The sequence below is a fragment of the Puma concolor genome, chromosome A2 (assembly GCF_028749965.1).
Source record: "Puma concolor isolate L17-30 chromosome A2, mPumCon1.1.hap2, whole genome shotgun sequence".
NCBI classification, from domain to species: Eukaryota; Metazoa; Chordata; class Mammalia; order Carnivora; family Felidae; genus Puma; species Puma concolor.
In genome coordinates, this window is record NC_141668.1 from 47,167,051 (window position 1) to 47,183,133 (window position 16,083).

Sequence of the window (16,083 nt, forward strand, 5' to 3'; positions counted from 1 at the left end):
CATAGCACATATAGTAACAGTAAATCGAACCAGTCCTCTGGAGAGGCAACATGGCTACAGAGTCAGACAGATCCAAATTCAAATCTTGACCCTCCTGTCTACTGACTGGGCTACTTTGGGCAAGTTACTTAACCTTTCTGAGTCTCATTTTCTTTCTTGCAAAAGTTAGTAATGGTAATATTTACCTCGGAAGATGGTTGGGGAAAACGAGATAGCTTATGTAAAGTACCTAGCTGTGTGGCCTTCACATGTTTTCATTTCTTTCCCCTCCCGGTTCTACTGATAAAGAGACGGAAGTGCCAAGGGCTCATGGCTTTACCTGGCGTAATGGTGTTCAACACGATGTGAAATGGGCCAGTCAGATTCCAGTTTAATAAAAATGAGACTTTGGGTAGACACAGAGCAGCAGGAAAGCCCAAGAGTCACCATAAGAGGACAGCACCCCACCTTGGTCATCTCAAAATGCAGAAGGAATTCAGCAATAGGTCCACTGAAGCATTATGCCATCCCCTGTCCCATTTTATTTGGGGCTCAGTTTGAGACCTAGAGGCCCACCTGACTTCTCTGGGGGTCACTGGGTCACCTATAAGATGAGCAGACACTTGAATCTTATTCCTACTTCAAAGTATAAAAGCCTCAGGGGTGACCAATGAAGGAAACAGCCTTAAAATAAATTCTACTTGTAGTGAGTTGAATTTAATTTCCGTATCTGATATCTCATTTTAGAATGTGTTCTTTATTTTGAAATAGGGTCTTTGTAGATACAATTAGTAAAGATGAGGTCATACTGGATTAGGGTGGGTCCTAAGTGCAATGACTAATGTCCTTAAAAAAAGAGAAAAGAAGACCCACAGGGAAAAGTGGCCATGTGGATATGGAGGCAGAGAATGGAAAGGATGTCATCACAAGCCAAGAAATGTCAAGGATTTCTGAGAGTCACCTAAAGTTAGGAAGGGGCAAGGGAGGATTCCTCTCTTGAACCTTTAGAAAGAGAATGACCTTGGCTGACACACCTTGATTTCAGACTTCAGCCTTTAGAACTTTGAGACAATAAATTTCTGTTTGAGGCTGCCAGGTGTGTGGTAATTTGTTAGAGCTGCCCCAGGAACTAATGCACCACTCTGTATCATACTAGGATTGCATGAGGGCTTCTTATCTATCTATCTATCTATCTATCTATCTATCTATCTATCTATAATCTACCTATCTATCATCTATCTACCTATTTATTTTTTATTTATTTATTTTTAATGGTTTATCTATTTTTGAGAGAGAGAGAGCGCGCAGGGGAGAGGCAGAGAGAGAGGGAGACAGAAGATCCAAGGCAGGCTCTGCGCTGACAGCAGAGAGTTCAATGCGAGACTTGTATTCACGAACCAGGAGACCATGACCTGAGCAGAAGTCAGACACTTAACCCACCGAATCGCCCAGGTGCCATAGGATTGCATGAGTTTTTATGGGATTTTGCCTCTAGTAGGGATTACTCTTCTCCCCTTTCAGTTTCTTTTCACCTTGCCACAGATTTTCTCCCTGCCACCCTCACCACGACCTTCACATGACCAGATTCTGATACCGTTCAAGTTTCCACATTTTTCAGTATGACTCTTGGCTTCCCTAAACTCCACGTTTATTGGTCTCATCATGGCTAAACCAGCCCACGGAGGGCTGATAGAATGCTGGACTTAATGCTCCTTTGCCCTCTTGTAACCAGCTGTGATCACCTTGTGGCCCAAACTCTTCACCTGCAAAGCTCAGATGAACACCAGCCTTGTTTCCACACAGGTGACTGAGTTTAAAATATGATAGATCATAAAGGGCTTTGTAAAAATGAAGGCTCAATTAAACTTGTAATAAGCCCTTCCACTATTATTAAAAACCTCACTGAAGATAAAGGACTTGGCAAATGGGAACTGTGTGTTTCTGATCGCTATCCCTTCTTTCCTCCAGCTCTGCACCTCCTGTATGTGCCTTTACAGTTCATTGACTTGATTCAGAGGTGGAAGGACCATGGTTGTCTTTAATTTCTAGGAAGTGAAGCTTTTTAAAAAAAAATTTTTTTTTCTTAATGTTTTTATTTATTTGTGAGAGAGAGAGAGACAGAGCATGAGCAGGGAAGGGGCAGAGAGAGAGGGAGACACAGAACCGGAAGCAGGCTCCAGGCTCTGAGCCATCAGCACAGAGCCCGATGCGGGGCTCGAACTCACAGACTGTGAGATCATGACTTGAGCCGAAGTCGGACACTCAACCGACTGAGCCACCCAGGCGCCCCAGTGAAGCTTTTAATAAAACAGTTACTGGCAGCTCCAGAGTGGGTTCCAGGCCTCCCACCATGACCCGGGCAAGATGAAACATCAGTGACATCTGACATCTCATGCTGGCTATAGTTCTTAAGTTCTTGCCTTTTCTTGATTCTGCACTATTGTAAACAGATACTTAAATTTGGTTTATTGGCAAACATCTTCAGAGATTTTGGGATCATGGAACTTCCAACTCCAAAGCAGCTTGGAAAAGGAGGAAATTTCAATGATATACCTAGCTGTTGTTACTGTATTATTTTGTTTTTATTAAGTAAAAAAGTCCCAAATTTAAACTGGTTTGTAACCAATGGTCAATCTTAATTGAAGATGTCAGTGGAGGAAGTGAAATAATGAAAACCAGTCAAGTAAGTAACCATTAAACTAATAGTTTTCCCCTCTAATCATTAAACTCCTAATTTATGTCATTTTTTACATACATTATTTATGGCATTTTGCCAATTTTAAAACACACTTTTTTCCCCACATTTTAACATCTATGAAATCAGAAAGTATCTTGTAGTCAGTGTTGCCTTTCATTTATAATTGCCAGGACTTGTTTTATATTCCTATCTGAGCAGCACTTAAAATGTGAGTGCCTTTTATTTATTTTTTTAAGATTTTATTTTTAAGTAATCTCCACACCCAACATGGAGTTCAAACTCCCAACCCTGAGATCAAGCATCGCATGCTCCACAGACTAACAGTCAGTCGGTGAGTGCATTTTATGATTGTATTTCTATGAAATACATTATTTCATTTAGAGAATATGGAAACTGTGAGATCTGCAATTAATTTTGTTTTCTTTTTATAATGTTCTTATCACATGTCAATGTAACAGGTGTGATATATGTTCTGCATCAGAAATACATACTTGCACTGTTTGCTGTAGAATTCAATATTGTTCTTTTTGAGAACAAGAGCATCATTAGAAAGAGAGGATATAACTTTGAGACTGAAGAAGAGAAAGAAACTAGATTTAAACATAGAAGTACAATACAGCATGAGGAAAAGTTAAAGCAATTGCATTTCCATAATTATATCCTTACAAAATGTCTTCATAGGACCCAGTGAGTATTCTGGTAGAGTCTGAGCTAATGATGTGGCAAGAGTCCTGGTTTGCAGCCCCCAACCTGCTGCTGCTGGGTAACCCCCTATCCTTTCTGAGCCTCAGATTTATATATCAAACAAAGCAATTGAGCTGGGTGGTTTTTGAGATCTGTTCCATTTCTAGTAAGCTCCAATAATCTCATTTTAAGAAGATTTATTCACACAGACATTTTAATAAATCTACTCAGGTCCACAAAGCTTAACTGCTTCTGGTTCTCTTGTCTTACCAGTGTGGTCGATGTCTTGCTGAAAGTTTTCATTTACAGAGACCCTATAAAGAAACAAAAATATTGCGAGTCAAACTATGTGCACAACTCAATTATACTAAATTGCAATTTAATTAAACAGATGAGAGTAAATGCAGAGCTAGGCTTTATTATGGGAGGGCTTTTTAAAACCAATCAACAGCCAGGAACTGGAACAGTATTCTATTGTGTACTTTAAAATTGATATATAACTTTTGTAATAATGGAGCCACCCTTCATGCACCCAGTTAAAATGAAAATCCCTACCTGTCACACCTTGCCCCAGCAGAGCTATCCACATTGTTTGCAAGGATCTTTGGAAGAGAAATGTGTAAGGGCACGAAGAAACACTTACAAGAATCCAGAGTCCAGCCACTGCTGAATACTTGCTTGTTTGGTATCTTCTACAGAAGAGAAAGAAACAGAGCAATCAAAGCACACCAGGTAAAATAATGCTACCTGTTACCCAGCCACCACCCATAGCTCTATTTCCTACATATTCAATCACAAGTTTCTATAAGCATATTCATTCATTTTCCCAAGGCAAAACTTCCTGCTTTCCATAATCAGCCTTTCCTGAGAACAAAGTATATAAACTTGCCAAATGACTGATTTGAAGAAATAAGAAAGAAGGAAAGGAAAGGAAAGGAAAGGAAAGGAAAGGAAAGGAAAGGAAAGGAAAGGAAAGGAAAGAAGGAAGGACGGAAAGAAGGAAGGAAGGAAGGAAGGAAGGAAGGAAGGAAGGAAGGCAGGCAAAGGAAAAGGAAAAGGAAAAGCAAAAGTGAAAAGGAAGAAAAACAAATCACCAAAGTGCAAGAGATGTTAGAATAATTTTTAAATTACCTGGTGTGAACATGAAGGGTGATTAAGCATACCAGACTTTTGTCTTTCTCCTGTCAGATATAGATCACCATGGACCCTCTCCTTATTGAATCACATTTACCTGAGGAGGCTAGCCAGTGATGTTGATTTGCAAGGAGTTCTCTGCCAGGTTCTAAACCAAATTTGCATTCATTCCAGGGATATAGTGCACTACAGTCTCAGGATTGCCAAAGGCACCCTGTGTTAAAAAGCCACGGGCCTTTTAAGGTGGATCTTTGTCACTGGCTTAACAAATAGTTAACAGGCAAAAAGGAGAGGGTAGAAAAGCAGCATTTCTCGGTAAATATTTCTTTCCTTTCTGGTCGGCTACAGGCTACTCTGGGCTGATTTTCTTTGACTTTGTTCCACCAAACTGTGAAGTACCTGACTTACCCACTCACAAGGTGTCAGGTGGGCATGGAAGATGCTTATTTTTAAATTTAGGGATTCCAGAGACGTAGAATGAATGAAGTGGTGGGCAAGGAAGAAAAGCCATCAAACAGCAACATCACTGTGGAGGGAGAAGTGTTTTCCTACTTATTATTCTTTAAACTATTAAAATTATTAGGGATGCTTCGTGCAAGACCCGGCATATAAGAGCCTTTCAATAAAATGTTTGGTGTTCTGCAGGAAGCCTCATGTCTCTGGCATGGACTCCAAGTCCATGGGGGACTTGGGATGAGACGACCTCGGAGTAGAAAGGGAACAGTTGGTCTATTTCCATCAAGAAGGTGTGTGTTTTGAATGTCTGTGGGGAAAGTCAGAAGTGCCCGTGTCATAGATGCTTCTGGCGTCCCACCAGGAACACTGGTATCTTCAAAGCCAAGCATTTGTTCCAAATCATTTGCCCCCAGCCAAGTCCCCACATCCCTTACCACCCACAGCAGGATGTTTTCATATAGCCCTGAGGGCCTGTTCTCACCCAGCAGGGGGATGGTGAGACCCTGGCTTTCCTCCTCAGAGCTAGGTGGCAGCTGCTGATCTAGGCGAGCCCATGCCCTCTTGGTGGACCTCAGGATCTCTCTCCTGCTCTTTTCTTGGCCTCCTGGGGAGTTGCTGGATCCATGTGACCTCTCTGCCATTGTAAGGGAGTAATTCGGCAAACTAAAACATGCAGACAAACATATCAGATGCAATGAGTCAGCTTTCAGGCTTGGTTCAGTGAGAAGGAGAAGCCAGAGTCCTCATACCACCAACACTTACAATCTTCCAGAGCCTGGCTCACCCACCAGAGCTGAGTTCCCTGTCCCAATGCAGAGAAGTGGTTGCCTCTTAAGTGGAGAGGCCACAGGAGGCTGGGACTAATGTGACTTCACCTGTCACCAGGCCACATCCACCCTCTGGTGGATCCAATCAGATAGACTGCGATGTGGATGCAAAGAAACTGTGGACTGGAGGGCACATCAGCCAGGAAGGAAGTTTAAAAGTATTGATTACATAATAAATACCCTTCCAAGTTATCCAACAGTTACATCTATAAAAATATTTTTAGAGACTCAAAATGTAAAAAATAAGGGCTTTGGCAACAGATCAACCTGGATGAGTCTCATGTCTGCAACTTATTGGGTGGACTTGGGTAAATTATGTAATCTTTCTACATTCTCTTATTTTTTAATTGGGTGTAAATTCTACTGAGTTATAATAACTGTTGACTTCAGCGGAGTACTTATCATGTGCTAGATTCTATGCTGCATTCCATACATCTATTGTTGAATTAAATTGCCAACCAAGGAGGCAATCTAATTGTCACAATTTTATAGCAGATTGAAGAGCAGAGAAAGGTGTTGTGTATCTAAAGTTGCACACCTAAAGCCACACAACAACCAACACTCAAACCCGGGCACCAGACTCCAAGCATATTCCCATAATTATTAAACCATACCATCTACCCTCTAGGATGATTGGGACAATTAGAATATTAGTAAGTATATTATGTATATGGCACAAGAAATACTGATCGTCTTTGTTATCTCACTTAACCTTTATTAACATCATTATGAGAGTTGCAGAGTAAGAGATGGACACAGAGGCTTATAGCAGCTGAGTGAGTTGTTAAAACCCCCAGATTATCAGCACATTAAGAACAAGGGCCTGCCTCTTACTTGTTGATATGCCTACAGTATTTGACTATATTCCCAGCACATAGTAGGTGCTAAATAAATACATATAAAACTAAAGTGGCAAAGCTAGAATTCCAAAGCACTTTCTGACTAACTTCTTTCCATGACATCTACTTGAATTTGCACAGTGTATTAGCCAAGTTTAGAGAAATGACCAGATAGTCAAATTTCTCTTTCAGCAGCACCCCTTGCATCCTTAAACTCATGCATAATCACCAACCATATGCTATAAACCATTGTTTCTAATCAGTGTTTTATCAAGGCAAAGTCATTCAAATTTCCTGAAAACATTTGAATATTTTCATTTAAGTACATAGGTGAACATTGTTGGTGCAACTGGCAGTAAGTGTTTCCTTGCATGCTTTGTACATTAAAATTCTAGAATCCAGTTGAAGTATAAATATACATTTATTGTTGCAATAGTAAATTACTGCAAAAATTAATGCCAATTGTGTCAACTATTAATTTTATGCATAAAAAACAATTACTAAGAAATTTCAATTATTTAAAAACTATAGCAAGGAGTAGACAGTTAAAATTTATATTTATGGGGAGACTTTTAGTCAGCCAACCTCAGAAAGTTAACCTTTAGAATATCCTCTGGGAGCAAATAAATGTTAATAAAACTTTCGATGCTAACACAAGTCAAAAATAATACAGATAAGATTATATTTCTTTTTTAAAATGTTTTTAAATGTTTTATTTTATTTTTTGAGAGACAGAGAGAGACAGAGCGTGAGCAGGGGAGGGGCAGAGAGAGAGAGGGAGACACAGAATCCAAAGCAGGCTCCAGGCTCTGAGCTGTCAGCACAGAGTATGATGTGGGCTCGAGCCCACGAACTGGGAGATCATGACCTGAGCTGAAGCTGGACACTCAACTGATTGAGCCACCCAGGCGCCCTGATATGTATTTCTAAACTTTATAGGGTTATCTGGTATACTAGAATTTATAACACAAGACAAACTGTAGGAATTGAATTTAATTTCTAGTTATTAATTTTACACAAGCTTTGGTACTTTTGAATAAAAAAAGTTCTCTTTGGCAATGCAGTGCATCTTGGGCATGTGAATTATTATCAGAGCATCAACTCTGACAATTCAGAATTTCACAAGGAGGGAAAATCTCCCAAATCACGCTCAACAAGATTCGTGAAATATCAGACTCAGTACGTGCTCAGGGTTTGAAGAAAAGAATAGTGTATTATGGGAAAATAAGATACCCCAAAATAGTCTTGCTCGTCCACCCACCTCAGCTGACAGTGAGGTCCTATTTAGCACAAAGGACTCTGGTCTGTAGTAGGATCAGGGCCTGTCAAGCAGCTCACAGTCCTCAAATTGTGGCTCCTGTGCTCCAGTGTCAAATTTTAACCTAGCTACCACTTTCCCAAATACAACCCTGTAAAAATCATCAAAATTTTCAATAGAAGTGCTGCTTTATCGGTATGTCTCAGACTTCCTCTCTAAAATGGCATGTTTGACCTCAGCCACCAGGCTTGCACAACCAGTGAGGGTATGCTGCCTTCCAGCTCAGCTGTCGTTGGCTTGAGAGCAGTAAAAAGCTTGCCAAGGAAAGTGGGAACCCTTGCAAAAGGCTGGGGTCAGGGACTGGTCTGTAAAGAACAACTCTTTTGTGCAGCCGTTTTTCGTGGATGCCTTTCTGATCAGTAAACAAATCTGCTTTGCATTCTCTGATGTTTGAATGACCCTCCTTTGGCATCCACGGATTTGACCCTGAGAGCAGTCCTTTGCAAAGGGACACAGATCGGGTGGTAGCCCTGAATTGCCCAGGGGACTGACAGAGCAGAAGTTGTAGGATGTGGTCTCTGCTGATTCCTCTGGTTAACTCTTTATCCCAAGGACCATTTGGATCCAAATTCTTGCTGATGCTGGCTTGGCCCAAAATGAATCTTCATCCTAGATTATGTTGTTTCCTGTGCCCGAGGGTCCCTTTCCTGTCTTCAGATCCTTTCTATTCCAATTACTATGCTATTAATCCTTATGCGTATAAAGAACTTCCATTAATGTGGGAAATTTCTCATATTATGTTTAATTTTTAAAAGATGGTGCAAAATAATATATACACCGGAAACTCAATTTTGTAAAAACAAAACAAAACAACAACAAAGTATATTGAAAAGACAAAGAGTAATGTACTAAAATATTATCAAGCTTTCAAAATTTTTAAAAAGGCCAAAATGAAAAAAAAAATGGTGTTGTTACATTAATTTTCCATGACATTTTCTTCCTTGAGCAAATGCAACCATACCTGCTCCTTTTCACTGTGAGGCCTTCAGCCCACAGTGAAATCATAGAATTTGATACTCATACTTAAAGCAGTGACAATGGTTACGTTCTTGCCCTCTGGGGTTATTTAACTTTTTGCACCTCTGTGCAAACAGGTTATCTTGCCAAACAGGTTATTCATACTGGAGAATAGGGACTGTGCTTTATTTATCTCTGTGTTCCCTACAGATCCCAGCACAGAACTCTGCCCAGGGTAAAGAATCTGTGACTGCAAGTTGATTGCTTGGTTATTTGGGAAAGGAACACCAGCTGGTTTAGCCAGTATATCTTGGTTCTTATGTGGTTAAAAAAATAAGTCCTTTCAGGTCAGATAACTCCAGATTTTAATCTCAGCTCTGTTGCTTTTCTGACATCTCCTTAGGGAAATTTTCAAACATCTCTGATAATCTATTTCTTCATCTCTGTAATGAGTATGAAATAACCACTTCATACGGCTGTTGGAAAAAATTAATGAAAAATGTGTATAAAACAATCAATACCCACATTGGTCAGGTTTTTTGTTTTGTTTTGTTTTTTGTTTTTTGGTTTTGTTTCATTTTCCTTCTCTATGTTGCCTCTCTAGGTCATTTTCATGTCGAGAACTGTCCAGTAAAAAAGAATCACCAATCAGTGTAACAGTTCAGTTGTTTTTCCATAGGAGATAAATTTGACACTCATGGTTTGCCTATAACCTGTGTCATTTTGAGATTACTTAGTTTGAATAATTGAGAAGATACATTTGGAGAGTACGAGAATAAAATATTTCTGTGACCATGAGAATGCATGTTTATTTGAGAACAGAGACACATATCAGAGCTTGGAAATTCCTTCAACTATGATCTTAATTTCAAGGTTATAATTGCAGACTATAGTTCTAGCCTTGGCTCCACTTCTGAAGGAGCCCTGTGGTCAAGAAGAAAATGTCACACAGGAAAAAAATTCCACAGGAATTCGGAGTCTACAGGAATCTTACCATCTCTATGTCTCCACTATGGATCCTCATCACCACAGCCTCTGTTCAAGCCTTTCGTGAGATCTCAATGATATCCAGGCTTGCCTGGCTCCCCTCCACCTTCCATATACAACAACTTCCCCAGTAGAAAAATTTAGGAGAAGTCTACATAGAACCGTATGCTCCTGGAAGACCTGCCCCTTTCTCAACTATGACTTCATACACAGAAGTTTAAAAAAGAAGCCTTCACAGCCCCTCATGCTCTCAAAAAAATAATTATCATGAGCCTTGATACAACTCCCTTCCCTGTACAGACTAAGAAACCAGTCCTGGGAGGCTGCCACTTTAAGAGAACTGATTCAAACATCATACTCTAAGAGATCATAGGACTAATTTTTTCATGCCTTAGAGCCTTGCTCATGTGACAGCGGACATTGCCTCATCTGGCCCAATCTCTCACCCTTCTCAGGTGCTCCCAACACCTGTGCCCTCTGGTATTCACAGACTGTCAACCACCAGATCCCCTTTATCTTAAGCTCTTCATCGAATGTCCCTTCATCTCCTTTTTCTAATTGAAACCTGAACACAGCTTACTTTGTCACTCTCTGAGCTGAGTTTTTTCTTTTTCACCCATTGAATCAGGACCCTAACCTTAGAGGTGATACCAATTTCCTCCATGTTCCTCATTGCTACTTTCAGATCTTATTTCCTCTGTCCTTTCAAGGCTACCAAACTAAGTTGTCATTAACACCCAGGACATATGGCCTCACTTACTGAAAATGGGATGGTATTTGTGTCATCCTCCTGAAAGATTTCATTGTCAATCTAGATGACCCATCAACATCTGACTATTCAGTTCAGTTTTCTGCTGACTTTCAACACTCCTTTCTCTATTCAATTCCCAGGGTCATACTTCATCACTATAAGTGAACATCCTCTAAACTCCCAATTTCAAACATCCCTTGTCACCTCTATCCTACTCGTAGATGTTGCATGGACACTGTTTTCCCTCCATACTGAATTGTTCCCTTTAGTTTACAACATGCTAAAATGTCTCATCTTAAAATGATCCTCCACTCATTGGTCATTGAATGACCCTTCAATCTCTCTCCAACTCCTACTCTAGTTTTCTAGATGATGATTCCCAAATTCACATTTCCAAATCTAGTCCAGATCCTTAGAATAGGGCCCCTGAGTTTCCAAATGGGCTATTCCCAATTACTTGATATCTTCACTTGGATACTGACATTTCTAAGTTACTATGTGCCACACTGAATTGTTTATTCTTTCCTTGACTTCTACTTGACCCCCATACCCCTGGCTTTATTCCAGTGTCCCCCAAATTAATAAATGGTGCCACTATTTAGGCAGTTGCTCTGGCCAAGAACTTATGAGTCTTCCTTAATTCCTTTATTCCTTTTACACCTCACAACAGGTTACTTAAAAGAGAGTGAGAGAGGGGCCCTTAAAATATATCTCACACTGACCTCCTCTGCTTTTGTCAACCTTATTATGTGAATCAGAACTTGTAATCTCATTTGGATCATAGCAAAAAGCTCCCATGTACAGCACCATCCACACCTCTCACTCTTTTTATAACCCACCCAAATCAGTATGCTAATGCTCAACTAACTGTCAGTTCTTATCATTTTAGAATTTTCAGTAGTTGGGCACTTCCTCTTAATGGAAACAATCTGTTGGAAACAATGCTTTTTAATAATATGCTCTCTCAGATTTCTTCCTATCTCACTCAAGGCTTTTTTCTCAAGATCTTTTGCTGGTTTTTCTAACTTTTTAGTGTTCTATACCTCAGTTCTCAACTCCGTCTTATCTTTTTTTTTTTTATCTACATGCTTTCCCTATGTGAGTGTGGCTTTAATTGTTCCCTGTAATCCAATAGTTTAATGTAAATCACTACTAAAGTATTTTCACATTTTATAAGTGTGTGTTGATTGAACGTGGGACTTTTTTTTGTCATCCTCCCCGAAGATTTCATTGTCAATCTAGATGACCCATCAACACCTGACCATTCAGTTCAATAATCTGCCAACTTTCAACACTCCTTCTGTTTATCCCACTGTGGGATTTTCTTCAGGACAGAGCTCTTAGTTCTAATATCATAATTGTATGAAAAAGGTACTCGATATATGTTTGCTGAATAAATTACTGTTTAAATGAATGCCAAAAAGGAATTGAGAAATATCGGTGCAATTTGGTTATTAAGCCATGAAGAAAAGTGTGGTATTCAACAATTAAACAATTTATGAGAAGGTGCAATTTGCCAGGAACAGGTATACGATATCAGGGAACAATGCAATTTGAATTAGACAAGTGATCAGATTGTATATGTTAATATATATTCAACTATATAAATATATATTCTACCTTCATTTTGAAGCAAAATTTTCTGGCTAGTCGCTTGATGTCTGTCCACTTCCACTATTTCAACCAAAGCTATCTGAGTAAATACCTTCTGTTACCTTCTCCTATGTGCCTTCCAACAGCGTTAGCAGAGGAAAGATCTTAACTCATCACCAGGGAAACAAAAAGTAATTTATTTTAATTAATCAACAAATAGTTCATTGGTTGTATGACATTGGGCATGTGGTTTCAAGTTGTCTTGGAATGTAATTTCCTCTTGCATAATATGAGAGAATTGGATGTGATGAGATGATTCCATAAGATGGTTATTCTATTTCTGGCCTCTGCGTAGCGTATTGGTTGATGAGTGGAGCTCACATTTAAAACATATTTTAAAGTTATGTCCATCAAGACTATAAAAGGGCTGAAAATAAAACACCATTTCTATTACTTGGAAGACCACTCAAAAACTCAAACAACAAAGCCAAGCCAGGAATGCCCTTCTGCTCTTCCTCACTGTCCAAGTATCAAAGTCCCACAAATACATGTAAAGATTTCCAAGTGATTCAGTGAAGTAAAGGCAGATCTTAGAGAATAGAGTGTTCTGTCAATACTCTGCTAGGAGGAACAAGCAGTCTGTGATGACTTATTCTGTGGGTGGCTTCCTCCCACCATGAAATATGTGAAGGGTGCTCTCTCCTGATATTTAGGAGCAAGCTGGATTTAAAGACAAGGCAGTAGTGCCCAAGTTGGAACCCAAAGTCAGTTCTCTTAGACTTGGGGTTTTCATCTTTTGCTGGTGAAATAAGCAAAAGAGTACTAAGATTATGGTCAATAACTACATATACAGCTTCTTAGAAACTTGAAGTGCTGGTAAATTGAATCAACTGACTCATCTACTCCTGGCCCTGTTCCAATCCTTCTCCAACTTTAAAGAGATTTTTCTTTCTCAATGATTCCCGCTTTCCTCATTATTTCTACTCTTGTCTTCTCAACATTTGCCTTGCCTCGTCCTGGGAAGGGAGAATGAGAGGATGTGTGGGTGTCTCCCATTCCCACGCATCCCAATCCAGGTGCCTGCATATACATTGTATTCCGGATACACAGAACTACTTGTGTTCAACATGCCCTCCTCTCTGATGCTACTGGCTACAGATCCCTCTGCTAGTGCTGCCCTTCTCTTTCCTGGATACCATTTTACTGAGCTCAAAGAGAACTCACTTTATAGCACTTTCTCCCCTTATCACCCTCCACTCCCATCCTAGCCTGCTCCTGGCATTCACAGAAACCTTTGCAACTCCTTATAGTGGCACTTTTCATGCTCAAGTAGTTTATTTGCACTTCTGCCTTTCCCACTCAACTAAGTGGACTCCTTGGCAATTCCTTGGCAAGGACCATGACTTATTTATTTTTATATCCATGGCCATGGATGATAATAGGTGATCAGCCATGACTGTTAACTGAATGAATGATTACTCTCATGCTGGACTCTGTCTTTGCTCTCAGGAGGTGGGAAGTGTGACTTACTCATCTTTATAGTTTCTGTCACATCAGGGATAGTACTGTGCACTAGTCCTTCCTCATAAAAGCATGTCATACGCATGGACTATTAAGTAAATAAATGCAATAATATCATCTACTAATTCAATTCAGTGAAATATTTTACTGTCTATTGTGTACAAAGAAACTTTGAGGAGCTTACAGTTGATTACAAAATATAGTACTTATTAACTATATACTGCGAAGTAGAACATAAAACACATTTAAGAGAAGCATAAAACAACTGTTCTCAAATATTGAAGGAGAAAATGATCATTTAGGGGCATAACAAAGGTTTCTTGGAAAGGGAGGTATTGGCTCTGGCTCTTGAAGAAGGTTAATGAATAGGCACACATTCCAGACAGGGGGATTAAAATGCATGTGAGCAATAATGGCATAAATTTCACCAAAGGGCTATTCAGCAGTGGATTTGTGACAATTAAACACATGCTCTTCAATGTTAGCTTACTGAAATCACAACTCATCTTACCCGATGGTGTGATGATTAATTTTATGTGTCTACATGACTCAGCCATGGGGTGCCCAGATATCTGGCTAATCCTAATTTCTGGGGATGTCTATGAGGGTGTTTCCAGAATAGATTAACACTTGAATTGGTAGCCTGAAGTAAAGCAGACTGTTTTCCCCAGTGTGGACAGGAATTATTTAATCTGCTGAGGGCCTAAATAGAACAAAAGTGTGTAAATAAAATTCCCCTTTTCTCTGGCTGATTGTTGAGCTGGAACATCAGTCTCCTCATGCTCTAGAACTCGGATTTACACAAGTGAATGCTCCCAGCTCTCAAGCTTCAGACTCAGCCTGTATCTACACCATCAGCTTTCCTGGGTCTCCAGCTTGCAGATGGCAGATCATGGAACCTCTAAGATTCCATAATTGTGTGAGAGAGAGATAGGTAGATAGATATAGATTTCTTTATCTATAATTAAATGTATGTAATTATATTATGTATTATATAATTATATATATATATACACATATGTATATTACACACACACACATATATACATATACACATATATGTATACATACACACATATACATATACACATGTATGTATATACATATACACATATATGTATACATACACATACACATATATGTATACATATACGCATATGTATGTATGTATGTATGTGTATGTATATATATGTATACACACACACACACATAATCTCATGTCTCTGGAGAACCTTGACCAATGCAGATGACTATTTTTCTTAACGATACTTTTCGTTGGGCTCTATCACACCTTCCTTCTATATACCTTTCCTAATACCTTTAAAAAGTGACTGGTCAAGCCATTTTCTTTAAGATTTTCAGATGCACACACCTCAAGTTTAAAAACATACTGTTATACAATACAAATTGCATCATATTTCAGTCCAATAGGAAACCATCATAATGGTTAAGTTCTTAACTACAATAAGAAAGTGTTGCATCTAAAAACACACAGAAATAGCTGGTAGTGAGGAGAAGAGATCAAATTTTAAGCCAGTTCCTGGGTCTAAATCTCCTTTCCTACCTGGATTATTCACAAAGGCAAATTCTAGCATGTACTTTACTCCTCTGACATCAAAGATATCATCATCCTTCCTTTCTCACTATGATCATAACCATAAAATCTCAGGGAATGTGGAGAAAGAAACAGATAGTATTCCTTATAAGTGATTGTAAGAAACTATCCTGATGTCACAACTTTATACCTGTCGATGGCTGTCCCAGATAAAAATCTACATAGGCAGAAATAGGTTATCCATGTACTGTTGAAAAGATTTTTGCATTAAGGCAGGTAAACTTTGTATTATTTCTTAGAACTGTATGTGTGTTTCTAAATTTAAATTTTCTAAATTTAAAATTTAATGAAAAAAACCACAAAGCAAAACAAAAAAGAGAGCCCTAAATAATTCATCAAAATAAATTTCAATAGTGTTAAGGATTTAATATGAGAAAAATGAAACAAAAATAGTCCTAGAGGTGCCTGGGTGGCTTAGCTGGTTAAGCATCAGATTCTTGATTTCAGCTCAGGTCATGATCTCATGGTTCATGAGATCAAGCTCTGCACTGGGCTCTGCACTGATGGCACAGAGCCTGCTTGGGATTCTCTCTCCCTCTCTCCCTCTCTCTCTCTTTCTCTCTCAAAATAAATAAATAAACTTAAAAAAATAGTCCTAGAATAAAATATTGGTAAACATTTTTCTAATCTTGAGGTGGTAAACACCTGTGGAGAAATGACACCAAAGGCGAAGAAGGGAAATCATGATGGATTTAACCAGTTAAGAATTTAAAATTTCCTATTG

General features: G+C 39.1%; 1 protein-coding gene across 3 annotated transcripts in view; it reads right to left on the bottom strand.

The window, feature by feature from the left end:
* The window catches only part of ITPRID1 (ITPR interacting domain containing 1), a 105,356-nt gene that overhangs the window by 70,401 nt on the left and 18,872 nt on the right, over window positions 1-16,083 (bottom strand). For all 3 annotated transcript variants that reach the window (XM_086693180.1, XM_086693188.1, XM_086693199.1), the window contains 3 exons: window positions 5,433-5,614; window positions 4,005-4,053; window positions 3,632-3,675 (listed from right to left, as the gene is read on the bottom strand). In XM_086693180.1, coding sequence (XP_086549306.1) covers window positions 3,632-3,675; window positions 4,005-4,053; window positions 5,433-5,592 — 253 coding nt within the window. In that variant the 5' untranslated portion in view covers window positions 5,593-5,614. The remainder of the gene's footprint in view (window positions 1-3,631; window positions 3,676-4,004; window positions 4,054-5,432; window positions 5,615-16,083) is intronic.